Source organism: Neoarius graeffei, chromosome 1, assembly GCF_027579695.1.
Source record: "Neoarius graeffei isolate fNeoGra1 chromosome 1, fNeoGra1.pri, whole genome shotgun sequence".
Lineage (NCBI taxonomy): Eukaryota > Metazoa > Chordata > Actinopteri > Siluriformes > Ariidae > Neoarius > Neoarius graeffei.
In genome coordinates this window covers 74220490-74235041 of record NC_083569.1, presented here as the reverse complement: position 1 = coordinate 74235041, position 14552 = coordinate 74220490, and the positions used below count along the sequence as shown (strand labels likewise).

Here is a 14552-nt window from a genome sequence, read left to right as displayed (position 1 = left end):
CTCGCTTCAGGTCCTTCCACAATATTTTGATTGGATTAAGGTCAGGACTTTGACTTGGCCATTCCAAAACATTAACTTTATTCTTCTTTAACCATTCTTTGGTAGAACGACTTGTGTGCTTAGGGTCGTTGTCTTGCTGCATGACCCACCTTCTCTTGAGATTCAGTTCATGGACAGATGTCCTGACATTTTCCTTTGGAATTCGCTGCTATAATTCAGAATTCATTGTTCCATCAATGATGGCAAGCCGTCCTGGCCCAGATGCAGCAAAACAGGCCCAAACCATGATACTACCACCACCATGTTTCACAGATGGGATAAGGTTCTTTTGCTGGAATGCAGTGTTTTTCCTTTCTCCAAACATAACGCTTCTCATTTAAACCAAAAAGTTCTATTTTGGTCTCATCCGTCCACAAAACATTTTCAATAGCCTTCTGGCTTGTCCACGTGATCTTTAGCAAACTGCAGACGAGCAGCAATGTTCTTTTTGGAGAGCAGTGACTTTCTCCTTGCAACCCTGCCATGCACACCATTGTTGTTCAGTGTTCTCCTGATGGTGGACTCATGAACATTAACATTAGCCAATGTGAGAGAGGCCTTCAGTTGCTTAGAAGTTACCCTGGGGTCTTTTGTGACCTCGCCGACTATTACACGCCTTGCTCTTGGAGTGATCTTTGTTGGTCGACCACTCCTGGGGAGGGTAACAATGGTCTTGAATTTCCTCCATTTGTTCATAATGTGTCTGACTGTGGATTGGTGGAGTCCAAACTCTTTAGAGATGGTTTTGTAACCTTTTCCAGCCTGATGAGCATCAACAACGCTTTTTCTGAGGTCCTCAGAAATCTCCTTTGTTCGTGCCATGATACACTTCCACAAACATGTGTTGTGAAGATCAGACTTTGATAGATCCCTGTTCTTTAAATAAAACAGGGTGCCCACTCACACCTGATTGTCATCCCACTGATTGAAAAACACCTGACTTTAATTTCACCTTCAAATTAACTGCTAATCCTAGAGGTTCACATACTTTTGCCACTCACAGATATGTAATATTGGATCATTTTCCTCAATAAATAAATGACCAAGTATAATATTTTTGTCTCATTTGTTTAACTGGGTTTTCTTTATCTACTTTTAGGACTTGTGTGGAAATCTGATGATGTTTTCGGTCATATTTATGCAGAAATATAGAAAATTCTAAAGGGTTCACAAACTTTCAAGCACCACTGTATATAGTCCTCTGTATAGTAATTTCCTATATAGGGAGTAGGGAGTAGTGAATGAGTGAGTGATTTCGGACACAGGGCATGTGAATTGAACCTCTGTGTCACCTCATATTTGTTCCCCAGTTAATCAGGAAGTCATGAATTACAGCTTGAAAGTTCCTACAGATGCCAATCAACTCAAAAATACTGTACAATGTAAACGGGAAACATGCTTCAGTTACATTGTGTTCAGTATCATTTCCAGGGATGCCAATAATAGTGGGACATGCATTTTTGTTGAAAATAATTATTTCTTGATGAGGGGTTTGTTTTTCTCTGAATAAATCTATTTCCATTAAAGGTTGAATTTTCCTCTTTTTTTCAGTGTGAGATGACGCGACTTCACCAAAAAGATGGATTTTTTTTTCTCATCCTTTTTTTACTGATCTTTACAAGGGGTGCCAATAATAGTGATGGGCACTGTATTTGTAACTGAATATTTCATTTCAGCAACATTTTCGTACTTACTGAAAATGTATACTTGCTTTTCATATTTCAGTTTGTCTGTTTTTTGGGGGGGTTTTTTGGATATTATTTGTGGTTTATTAATCAATATTACTCATGTCCATGTGGGTTTCCTCCAGGTTCCCTAGCTTCCTCCTACCGTACCTCTCAAAAACATGCACGTAGGTGGATTGGCTATACTACTGCACAGAGGTGGACAGTAACGAAGTACATTTACTTGAGTACTGTACTTAAGTACACTTTTTGAGTATCTGTACTTTACTTGAGTATTATTTTTGGAAACTTATGACTTTAACTTCACTACATTTGAAAGACAAATATCGTACTTTTCACTCCACTACATTTCTATCAAGGTCCTCGTTACTCGTTACTATGAAGCAGCTTTGAAAGTGGATGTTTTTCTTTTCTTTTCTAAAACGTGATTGGGTTTTTTCACAGGTGACACTGAGACAGTCTGTCAGTCATCTCAAGGGTCATGTCACGTCTATAGACTGTATAAAATCAAGATCAATGATTTCTCAACAGCGTTATTTAACACAATTGGTTGATGGCAGAATGGAAGGAGGCGGTTCTTCTGGAGAATGCACACGCACTCATGGCTTTACCTAGAACCCATGTTTCAGTTTTCTGAAAGAATTAAAGCTTCATTTCATTTTAAATGTTTGCTTTGTTTGCCGAAAACAAACCACATTACAGCATTCAAAAACTCGCCATCCGACCTGCAGAAGCAAATTGAGGTATAAAAACGTTTTATTCCAAGAGAAAGCTCGTAATGAAGTTGTCTGTGCTTTTAGAGCTAGCGGTAACGTTGCAATAGCTGTGCAGTCTGGTTAGTCAAATGACTTTCTATGGATTTGGCCGCCAAGTTTCCATCGCCTTGTTCACAGCTAACGTTAACACATAGCTAATTAACTCGGACACTGTTAGTTAGCATGTAAAAACGGAGTTACACTAACATGAATAGCGTTAACTTATCTGAACCCTGGCGAAAAAAAAATGTACTTTATTGTATTTAAAGTATATTCATATTTTCAATAGTATATTGAAAATGTACTTACACAAATTGTACGTTTTGTAAATATATAAAAAGTATACTAACATCACGCTTTCACGCTAACACTTTTAACACACTTTAAAATAATTATACTATATTACACTTTATAGAAATATATTATACTAAAATATACTTTAAGTGAAAGTTATGTGTAATTTCTAAAGTGTACTAATTTTTAAGGTACTTATAATACAAAGTACTAATTAAGCATATATTAGTACATATAAAGTCATATACTTAAAGTATACAAAATATACTTTAAGTTGTTCCACTTTAGCACATAAAAGTACACTAAATACACTTCAAGTTGCACTTTTCTACAATTTAATTACAATTAAAATATATTTGGTACAAAATTAGTTGTTCCAAAAAGCATGCCTCAGGTTAACTAATCATAAACACACTTGAAGTATATTGATGATTAGTGTGGCTTCAAGTACACAAAAGTGTGCTAAATTTTAGTACACTTAGCACATTTATTTTTCACCAGGGAAGTGCTTTCAGAAATATCTCATCTCATCTCATTATCTGTAGCCGCTTTATCCTGTTCTACAGGGTCGCAGGCAAGCTGGAGCCTATCCCAGCTGACTACGGGTGAAAGGCGGGGTACACCCTGGACAAGTCGCCAGGTCATCACAGGGCTGACACATATGGCCCTTTTCCACTACCCTTTTTCAGCTCACTTCAGCTCGCTTCAGCTCACTTCAGCCCGACACGGCTCGCGTTTCGACTACCAAAAACCAGCACGACTCAGCTCGTTTCAGCCCTGCTTAGCCCCTAAAACTTGCACCGTTTTGGAGTGGGGCTGAAGCGAGCCAAACCGTGCCGACTGAGGCTGGGGGCGTGAGCAGACACTCCCCTGTGCACTGATTGGTGAGGAGGAGTGTCCTCACATGCCCACACACGCCCCGCGAGCGCGCTGGGATCTGTAAACACCGTAAACCCGGAAGGAGAATAATTACGAATTACGAGAATTTCTGAAGCCTTATGCGCCTCGCCTCATCTATACGCTCTTGCCAGTATCTGTTGGCGTTGTCGGTGACAACAAGCCACAGCACCAAGACCAGCAACACTAACGACTCCATGTCCTCCATGTTTATTGTTTACTATTCGGGTCGTGAGACTACCGCTTAAAAGATCACTGAATCAGTGACATACAGAGCATCGTGGACGAGTTCGCGGAGCGCAAGGCTCGTCGTATGCCCTTCAAATAATGCGCGCAGTAGGCTATTGATGTTTTATTATGAGCCATGTACAGTATGTCGCCTAATGTTTTTTTGTTTCTGAGTTACATGTTCATTTGAAGGACTTAATGTACAAAATAACATAGTTGCACCCCGTAGTGCTGAAATTGGTAAACACAGTGCATTCAGTGAGGTTTGCACCGCCCTCCTTTTATTTCTGACTCTTCCTGTCACCGTTGCAACCTCTGAGCGCTCATTCGTATGCCCTTCAAATAATGTGCGCAGTATAGGCTATTGATGTTTTATTATGAGCCATGTACAGTATCCTAATGTTTTTTGTTTCTGAGTTACATGTTCGTTTGAAGGACTTGATGTACTAAATAACATAGTTGCACCCGGTAGTGTTGAAATTGGTAAACACCGCAGTTGCGGACATTTTGTAGCCTAAAATGATGTTATGATAAGCTTTAATAAAGGGCCCGGTCATTTGCCCCGCCCCCGGCCCGGCTCTGACTTGTTCCGCCACTGTCACTGATGTCACTGTTTGCGCTGCTTAACGACATCACGTGACGTCCACCCACTTTCGCTAACTCCACCCAATGTGTCCACCCACTTCCAGCCAGCACGGTTCAGCGCGGTTGTAGTCGAAATGCAACTCCAACAGCCCCGCTCAGCTCGACTCGGCACGGCTCAGCCGCGTTTGTAGTGGAAAAGCGGCAATAGACACAGACAACCATTCACACTCACATTCACACCTACGCTCAATTTAGAGTCACCAGTTAACCTAACCTGCATGTCTTTGGACTGTGGGAGAAACCGGAGCACCCGGAGGAAACCCACGCGGACAACATGCAAACTCCGCACAGAAAGGCCCTCGCCGGCCACAGGGCTCGAACCCAGGACCTTCTTGCTGTGAGGCGACAGCGCTAACCACTACACCACCGTGCCGCCCGCTTTCAGAAATATGTTTTAGCATAATCTTGCCAAATAAAGAAAATGTAGAAATGTTTCTTTTCTAGTAACGTTAGCTACACAATATGATTTTGAGTTTGAAAAGATTTTGCTAGCATCAGGTGGAGCTTCACTGACTAGCTAGCTTAAAGTGCATATCACGGGTAAATTTAGGAGCGAGATCAATGTAATTCTCCTATTTTATATTAAACTTTGGTCAAATATCTGTCACATTTTGTGCAATTTTTCTCCCTTGCGCAATACCAGAAAAATTCAGTTGAAATCAAGCCATTTGAGGCGAATCGGTCCGCCTCTGAAAAAACTTGGCTTTTGGAGTTCCCGGCAAACATTGATTTTCATGACGCCGCGTGCGGGACGCCTCCCTCTGAATCCTACGTCAGCGCTGGTTTGTTTATGAGAAAACGACCTGGTGGTTTTCTGCAAATTTCTTCAACGTTATCGCATAATTATTAAAATGGTTAACAGATGTATCGTAGGAGGCTGTAGCAGCACCAATCTTGATGGGATTAGTACTCATCGTTTCCCAAAAGACCGGACAATGAGAGAGAAATGGGAGCGCTTCGTGCGAGGCACCCGGAAGCCGAGGATCAAAGCAGAGCCGAGAAAAAGACCAAGAAAATCGTTGATTCACAAGTTGACTGTTGCCAGGGTAAGAAATAAGAGAGATTATACTCTAAATTAGGTGTTCCTGTGTTTGTGTGGTACACGAATAATGTTATTTATTGACACACACAAAAGTAAACAACACGAAAGCGCTGGGCGATAATACACTTACTTCACATGTATCAAGGGATATGCGTGTCAGGGCTTGAGATCTTGGGACCTGTCAAACACATTAAATGTATTTACAACCCTGCTTAGCCGATTTCATGTGTGTAGCTTACGAAATATTTCTCCTACAGTAGCCAGTACTCTTCTAAATGAAGAAATACATTAATACATAATAGTAATTAGAAAAAATATGATAGATAGATGAGCATTGATACATGAATCCATGGGTTTAGAAGCTGAAGCTGAAAATTCCATATTTCAATGCAAAATCACTGGCTGCTAAACTTGGTGTACACAGGCTGTGCACTGAAACCGTGCAAAGCTCTCGCAGCCTGCTGGTGGATCCGCAGGTGACGTCACGAATCTGGCTCCAGACTCCCTTGGGATTTTTCCAGATGCGTTTTGTTATTTTATTTTTTTCTGCTGGAGACAGATGGACTTGTGCAAAATTACCCTTCAGGATGAGTGTGTAAAGGGACATACTTTCATATTTAAAAAAAAAACAGAATCAGAAACACTTTAATTGCCAGGTATGTGGACACACACGAGGAATTTGACTCCGGTTCACTTAGCTCTCATAGTACAAAACAGATTTTTAAAAAAAGCGTAGACACAAAAACAAACAAACAAACAAGCAAACAACAACAACAAAAATAGGTGCATAGTGCAAAGTAATCCAGGTAAGTCAAGTATGGAATAGTTAAATAAATATAAAGTATACAGTGTGCACAGAATGACGGTATGAGTGTGCAGATATTTTACAAGTGATATTATTGATATATGAATCTGGATTTTAGCTGTTCATCACAGAAAGGATTTTCCCTTTTGGTGCAATATGGTGCATAGTGCAAAGATGAAATAGTAAATTTAAATAAGTATAAATATAAGTAACAGTGAGCGGCATGGTGGTGTAGTGGTTAGCGCTGTCGCCTCACAGCAAGAAGGTCCTGGGTTCGAGCCCCGGGGCTGGTGAGGGCCTTTCTGTGTGGAGTTTGCATGTTCTCCCCGTGTCCGCGTGGGTTTCCTCCGGGTGCTCCGGTTTCCCCCACAGTCCAAAGACATGCAGGTTAGGTTAACTGGTGACTCTAAATTGACCGTAGGTGTGAATGTGAGTGTGAATGGTTGTCTGTGTCTATGTGTCAGCCCTGTGATGACCTGGCGACTTGTCCAGGGTGTACCCCGCCTTTCGCCCGTAGTCAGCTGGGATAGGCTCCAGCTTGCCTGCGACCCTGTAGAACAGGATAAAGCAGCTAGAGATAATGAGATGAGATGAGATAAGTAACAGTGAGGACAGAATGAGTGTGCAGATATTTTGCAAGTGATATTACTGATATGCGAATCTGTATTTTAGCTGTTCATCACAGAGACAGCCTGAGGGAAGAAACTGTTCTTGTGTCTGGTTGTTTTTTTTATACAGAGATCTATAAACGAAATTGGTCCAGGATATGCACTTGAACGTTAAACCACCATGATGGCACAGCATGCGTTCATTTTGTAAATCCAGTCAGTTGTTTCAGAGGCGTTCGGTTTTGTAAGCGTTGTGGCAATAATACAACGATGCATTGACAGAAAATGTCCTTTTAATAGTTAAGTATTTTTAAAAGCAAGTACTTTAACTGAAGTAAACATTTGACTGGACAACTTTCACTTGTATCGGAGTAACATTCGACCGGTGGGATCTGTACTTTGACTTCAGTAATGAAGTTGGGTACTTTGTCCACCTCTGCTCTTGCACATTTGCAGGTGTGAATGCGTGTGCATGGTGTCATGTTGCGGACTGGCATCCCACCCAGGACTCTGACCAGGATAGAACGGTTACTGAGAATGACTGACTAAATTCATTTCGAATGTAGGAGAAGCAGCAAACACGTGCGAGGCCAACTTGGGAACCGAATGTTTATCACTTCTCTTGGTCATTGCATAATTCCATACATTAATACATTTACCACTCTTAATGTCTTCATTATTATTCAAAAATAGAAGAAAAAAAAAGTGGTTGTGTTCAAACTTTTGACTGGTAGCGTGTGTTAACAGGTGATAAATGTATGCAGTGGTTGGCACTTTATTATGCAGCCTCTATATTAAGTTGTGATATATTATGAACTGGCAGTGGCCTGCAGTGATGTGGTAAATACACACAGAGGCATTGACATGAATGCCTCATCTTATGTAATAAATGCCACTCGGGCACCGCTCAGCATGGAAAACCTCAGCATCCACAATGAGAACCAGCCAGCCTTGGTACACTGCCATTGCTATGCCCCCCCGCCCTCATCTTTCCATTTTTCTCTCACTGTATTATTGCTTTTTGTGTGTTGGTGTGTTAGTGGGAATTAGAGGGAAGATCAAGTTCACGTCAGAGCCAGTATCAGTCATTGGTGGGGTGCAGTCAGGAGCACCGTGTCCAAACGTCTGCACGGTATGGAGGGGAAGAGGCTTGGAAGCTAGCATTCAAACGCACACGTAGACGCACACACATTATACCATCTCTCATCATCAAAGCCTCAAAGCTCATTCGTTGCTGCATTCTTTATCCTATGAAAGCTATGAAGTCCTGATATGGGAGCCTGGATGTGAAGCTGTGAGTGAGACGGAGATTAGTCTCAGTATAAGAAACACTCGACTCAAGGAGGAAATCCCAGAAACCCCTAGACAGTGTTTCAGAAAAACCATCACTCCACAACTTGCTTGCATGAGGAGCTGCAGCATTAGGAAGCAGATGCTTTAAGGATAAGGCCTGTCTCCTTTGATTTGGCATGCAGCATGCGTATGAGGAGTTGAAAACGACGTGCTTCCTGTGTAATGCGCTCAGTTTAATAAAACAGACAAAGAGCGCATATAAATCCTGTAGGAAAAATCCTGGAGTGAATTACAATGTGATATCCTCCCCTTTTACTCTTTCTCACACTGTTTGCTTTCTGAATTCTCTTCTCTTGTCGTATGTCCTGTTTGCAGGTACAGTTGCTAGTAGATGAGTACAAGGCTGCACACTTGGCCATCTGTCAGCGCTGTAGTGATATAAGTGAGCTGTTGCTAGTGCATGTGGATGGCAAGATAGTGTACAAAGTTCTGGAGTTTGAGAACTACCAACAGGAACATCAGCACAGCCAGCTGCGTCGACTCAAAACTGCACACCAAGATATCGTCGACATCATGAACAGAATCTACGAGACCTTTCGCAACGATGGGCCAAAGGTACTGTATGTGGGGGGGTACTGGATGTGCTGTATTCGTACGTGGGTGACTTTGCACATTTATGTACAACCCCGATTCCAAAAAAGTTGGGACAAAGTACAAATTGTAAATAAAAACGGAATGCAATGATGTGGAAGTTTCAAAATTCCATATTTTATTCAGAATAGAACATAGATGACATATCAAATGTTTAAACTGAGAAAATGTATCATTTAAAGAGAAAAATGAGGTGATTTTAAATTTCATGACAACAACACATCTCAAAAAAGTTGGGACAAGGCCATGTTTCCCACTGTGAGACATCCCCTTTTCTCTTTACAACAGTCTGTAAACGTCTGGGGACTGAGGAGACAAGTTGCTCAAGTTTAGGGATAGGAATGTTAACCCATTCTTGTCTAATGTAGGATTCTAGTTGCTCAACTGTCTTAGGTCTTTTTTGTCGTATCTTCCGTTTTATGATGCGCCAAATGTTTTCTATGGGTGAAAGATCTGGACTGCAGGCTGGCCAGTTCAGTACCCGGACCCTTCTTCTATGCAGCCATGATGCTGTAATTGATGCAGTATGTGGTTTGGCATTGCCATGTTGGAAAATGCAAGGTCTTCCCTGAAAGAGACGTCGTCTGGATGGGAGCATATGTTGCTCTAGAACCTGGATATACCTTTCAGCAGTGATGGTGTCTTTCCAGATGTGTAAGCTGCCCATGCCACACGCACTAATGCAACCCCATACCATCAGAGATGCAGGCTTCTGAACTGAACGCTGATAACAACTTGGGTCGTCCTTCTCCTCTTTAGTCCGAATGACACGGCGTCCCTGATTTCCATAAAGAACTTCAAATTTTGATTCGTCTGACCATAGAACAGTTTTCCACTTTGCCACAGTCCATTTTAAATGAGCCTTGGCCCAGAGAAGACGTTTGCGCTTTTGGATCATGTTTAGATACGGCTTCTTCTTTGAACTATAGAGTTTTAGCTGGCAACAGCGGATGGCACGGTGAATTGTGTTCACAGATAATGTTCTCTGGAAATATTCCTGAGCCCATTTTGTGATTTCCAATACAGAAGCATGCCTGTATGTGATGCAGTGCCGTCTAAGGGCCCGAAGATCACGGGCACCCAGTATGGTTTTCCGGCCTTGACCCTTACGCACAGAGATTCTTCCAGATTCTCTGAATCTTTTGATGATATTATGCACTGTAGATGATGATATGTTCAAACTCTTTGCAATTTTACACTGTCGAACTCCTTTCTGATATTGCTCCACTATTTGTCAGCGCAGAATTAGGGGGATTGGTGATCCTCTTCCCATCTTTACTTCTGAGAGCCGCTGCCACTCCAAGATGCTCTTTTTATACCCAGTCATGTTAATGACCTATTGCCAGTTGACCTAATGAGTTGCAATTTGGTCCTCCAGCTGTTCCTTTTTTTGTACCTTTAACTTTTCCAGCCTCTTATTGCCCCTGTCCCAACTTTTTTGAGATGTGTTGCTGTCATGAAATTTCAAATGAGCCAATATTTGGCATGAAATTTCAAAATGTCTCACTTTCGACATTTGATATGTTGTCTATGTTCTATTGTGAATACAATATCAGTTTTTGAGATTTGTAAATTATTGCATTCCGTTTTTATTTACAATTTGTACTTTGTCCCAACTTTTTTGGAATCGGGGTTGTATATGCAGGTGTGTATTAGTGCATACTAAGAACAGGTGCTTGACACCAGCTTGTAAGTGTGGATATATGTGTATGTGTCAGCCAGCAGATGGTAAGATGTATGTGTTTGTGTGTTGTGTCGTACATGTTTTCAGGTGCAGCAACAGTGGGTGGCATACACGGAGAAGATAGATCGTATGGTCGAGGAGGCTTTCCGTCTGAACATTAAGTCCTCCTTGCAGACACTTTCTAAAGCAATCAATGGAGACAGAAAGACGTCCCCGAACCCTGTATTCAAAGTACAAATGGTTTTGAGACAAGACACACCTGGGTATACTCCTCAGGTACAAAAACTCACCTACACACATAAAAAATACACACATAAGCACATTGTATACACAGACATCTTTATGAAACATTTTTGAATGACATTAAATCTATGAAAATGCATAAAAATTACATTAAAAAAAATACAGGTAATATTTTACACAAAAACCTTAATAGTAGATGCCTGTATTAATGCAGTGCCATGTGTAACCTGTCATTCATTCTGCGCCCTAAAATGCATTATGACCACTCATTTGGAGTAACGGAGTCAGACAGAGACAACATTTATTCCATGAAATCGATTTTGTTAGTTGTCAATTTCACATCACGAAATTGACGTCATTCACAAAGTTCAATCGGCGTCAAAAGGTTAATTTTTTGCCACAAAATGTATTTCTTATAACTTGTTTATTCTGTATTACAAAATTTGTTTGTGAGCCATGAGATTTACGTTGGTCTCATTAAGTGGAAAATATCAAAGTGAAGCATATATGCAATCATGTCACAAAAAAGAATAACATTCAGTAACATGTAGCTATTAATAATTATTCTACCCACATTCATTGGATATGAGCAATCGCACGCTCTGATTGGCTACCCTACTACTAAGCTATCGGCTCATATACCGTGAGTAGAGAAAAACAAAATGGTGGTGCGTGTTGCTGAACCAACCGAGGACGAAATAAAAACTCTACTCGAAAACAAAACCCCCAAAAATACAAAAAAACCCCAACAAAATATGGAATAAAAGTATTTGATGGTAAGGCCACACCAGTTTAATTAGTTGGTTCTCGGATTTTTTCAGGAAAAATATGAAGCGAGTGGGCGAAATAAAAATAAAATTAAAAAACATGCTCTGATGGTAAAATTAGCGGTGGAATACAGGCAAACCAGTAAACAGAATTTCAGTACACCTGTCAAAGATTTTACGCTTCTGTTCGCTGAATATCCTAAAAATCACAAACACAGGCTTTGCAGGATTCCCCTCCACAGGCATGTTTCTTCCACAAGTCTTTATTTAAAGTGAAAGGGGTGATTTGATTGGTTTTCGATGTCACGTGACCTCACGTCACGTGACCTTTTCTGTTGGAGGGAGTTTGATTTCGATTTTTTTTTTTTTTATCATTTTGCATTTTCTTCAAGCGGTGATTCTGAGAACCGACTAATTGAATTGGTGTGGCCTAAGAACATATCTTTTTCTTTTTTCAAGAATTTTTCACAAATTGCCTACGGTCAATGATTTTGTCGGATGTTTTGTATAAAGTTTTTATTTATCGAATTTTACAAAAAAAAAACACTCTGGTCTCAAAATCCAGTGAATGTGGATAGAACAAAACAGTTATTCCACTCAATCTCATTGTAACATGGCTTATAGCCAACATGGCGTTACGTGCCTCATCGGCTATCAGCTCATGTACGACTCGATTTCGTGGAATAACTGTTAAATATAAACCAAATTCGGTCTATATTTGTGTATTATAATATTCATTTTCGGGCCTACAGACTGCAACCATTTAGTCATAATTTGCAACTAAATTTCATAACTAGGTGCACCAGTGCAACTTGCAAATATGCCCCCCACTAATCTTCATCGTATAGCATGTGATACACCAGGATGGAACGAGAATTGGTGTGTGCAAGCTAGATAGAGAGAAACAGAAAACAGTATAATTTCCCTACATTTACATGGGAGTAACATGAGAGAGACATGCAGATTGCTAGAGCCTGGATGCTGTTCATTTTCCGTGATTATAGCAACAAAAGGCAAGTGATTGGGCAAGCCTACTACAGCGAAAAATATTTAACAGTTTTTCCACAAGGCGGCACGGTGGTGTAGTGGTTAGCGCTGTCGCCTCACAGCAAGAAGGTCCGGGTTCGAGCCCCGTGGCCGGCGAGGTCCTTTCTGTGCGGAGTTTGCATGTTCTCCCCGTGTCCGCGTGGGTTTCCTCCGGGTGCTCCGGTTTCCCCCACAGTCCAAAGACATGCAGGTTAGGTTAACTGGTGACTCTAAATTGAGCGTAGGTGTGAATGTGAGTGTGAATGGTTGTCTGTGTCTATGTGTCAGCCCTGTGATGACCTGGCGACTTGTCCAGGGTGTACCCCGCCTTTCGCCCGTAGTCAGCTGGGATAGGCTCCAGCTTGCCTGCGACCCTGTAGAAGGATAAAGCAGCTAGAGATGATGAGATGAGATGAGTTTTTCCACAAAATCGAGTCGTACATGAGCTGATGGCTGACGAGGCACGTAGCACAGAGTGTGGGAGGGATTATCTTCTTTTAGCTATTTCTGTTTCTTTTAAATACTTGATAAAGTGATACATGGGAGAAGCCATGGCCTAATGGTTAGAGAAGCAGCTTTGGGGCCAAAAGGTTGCCAGTTTCATTCCCTGGATCAGCAAGAATGGCTGAAGTGCCCTTGAGCAAGGCACCTAACCCCCAACTGTTCCTCAGGCTGCTTTAGGCTATATTGTACGCCGCTCTGGATAAGAGCGTCTGTTAAATGTCATTAATGTAATATATCTGACTTGATGTGCTCTGCCATTTTGTTTTTCTCTACTCACGGTATATGAGCTAGTAGTCGTGTAGCCAATCAGAGAGCGCGATTGCTCATATCCAGTGATATATATATATATATATTGAATGATGTAAGACAGTGACAATGAACGGGAGTGATGACTGTGACCGTAACAGTGAGACTTTCAGCTCAATACCACTGTCACACTCGTTTTCTAACATGAAGCTAGTTAGCTAGCAAGCTACTTAGCTTGTTACCTAACGTGAACAATCACTAGCTCACTAAATAACATTAAAGTTCCATGCAAATTCCACTGGCTCCAAGTAATTTCCATAAACACTATAATAGCTAAAATTTTTTCATAATTTTTTTTTTTTAACAAAGTTGTTTTTTAATTACCGGTGGACATTAAGTTGATACATTAAAAAAAGTGAACAACAACATTCAAGAAATGTTCATTTAAGTTCAGCAATTCTGTGTCTCAACTATTATTATTCTTCAGTTGTTGTGTTTTATAATGTGCAAACAACAGCAGCAACAACATGGTCGTGGCATTACATATCCAAAATGCTTAGTTATTATCTCCGCCCATTGACTGTACAAATTATTTCTACAGCCGGTGTCTCCATCAAGATGTTTTCACCAATTTGTCAAGCCACTACTGGATATGACATGACACCGAGCAGATAAATACCCGTAGTTGCGAATTCACTGAGGCAAGACAAATTGAGATGGCGAATTCTCAACTTTGTGCGAATGAGAACCACTTGAGAACCAATCATACCCCTTTTCCACCAAATCAGTTCCAGGGCTGGCTCGGGGCCAGTGCTGGTGCTGGTTCACAACTCATTCAACTCGCGAGCCAGCTGAGAACCAGTTTGCTTTTCCATAGCTCGCAGTGCTAAGGGGAGCCACGTCATTACGTCACTGTATACATCAGTTACGTCGCTACGTTTGCATAAACCTTGGCGCAAATATCGAAGCAAAAACAACACGGAAGCAGCAGCAGCAGCAACAACAATAATAATAATGGATGACTTCGCGTTTGTACAGCTGCTGCTTCTCGTCGCTTAAAAATGGCGATCTTTCGCGGTCTTGTTAATGTTGTCGGTCTTAACAACTCTGCCCCCCCCGACATAAGCGGTTCTTTCCTCT

At 41.2% G+C, this 14552-nt stretch overlaps 1 protein-coding gene across 1 annotated transcript in view; it reads left to right on the top strand.

Annotated features, from left to right (window-relative positions):
• The window catches only part of dnah2 (dynein, axonemal, heavy chain 2), a 432951-nt gene that overhangs the window by 131956 nt on the left and 286443 nt on the right, over positions 1–14552 (top strand). The window contains exons 17-18 of the mRNA XM_060919614.1: positions 8667–8906; positions 10714–10902. Of these exons, the coding sequence (XP_060775597.1) occupies positions 8667–8906; positions 10714–10902 (429 nt within the window). The remainder of the gene's footprint in view (positions 1–8666; positions 8907–10713; positions 10903–14552) is intronic.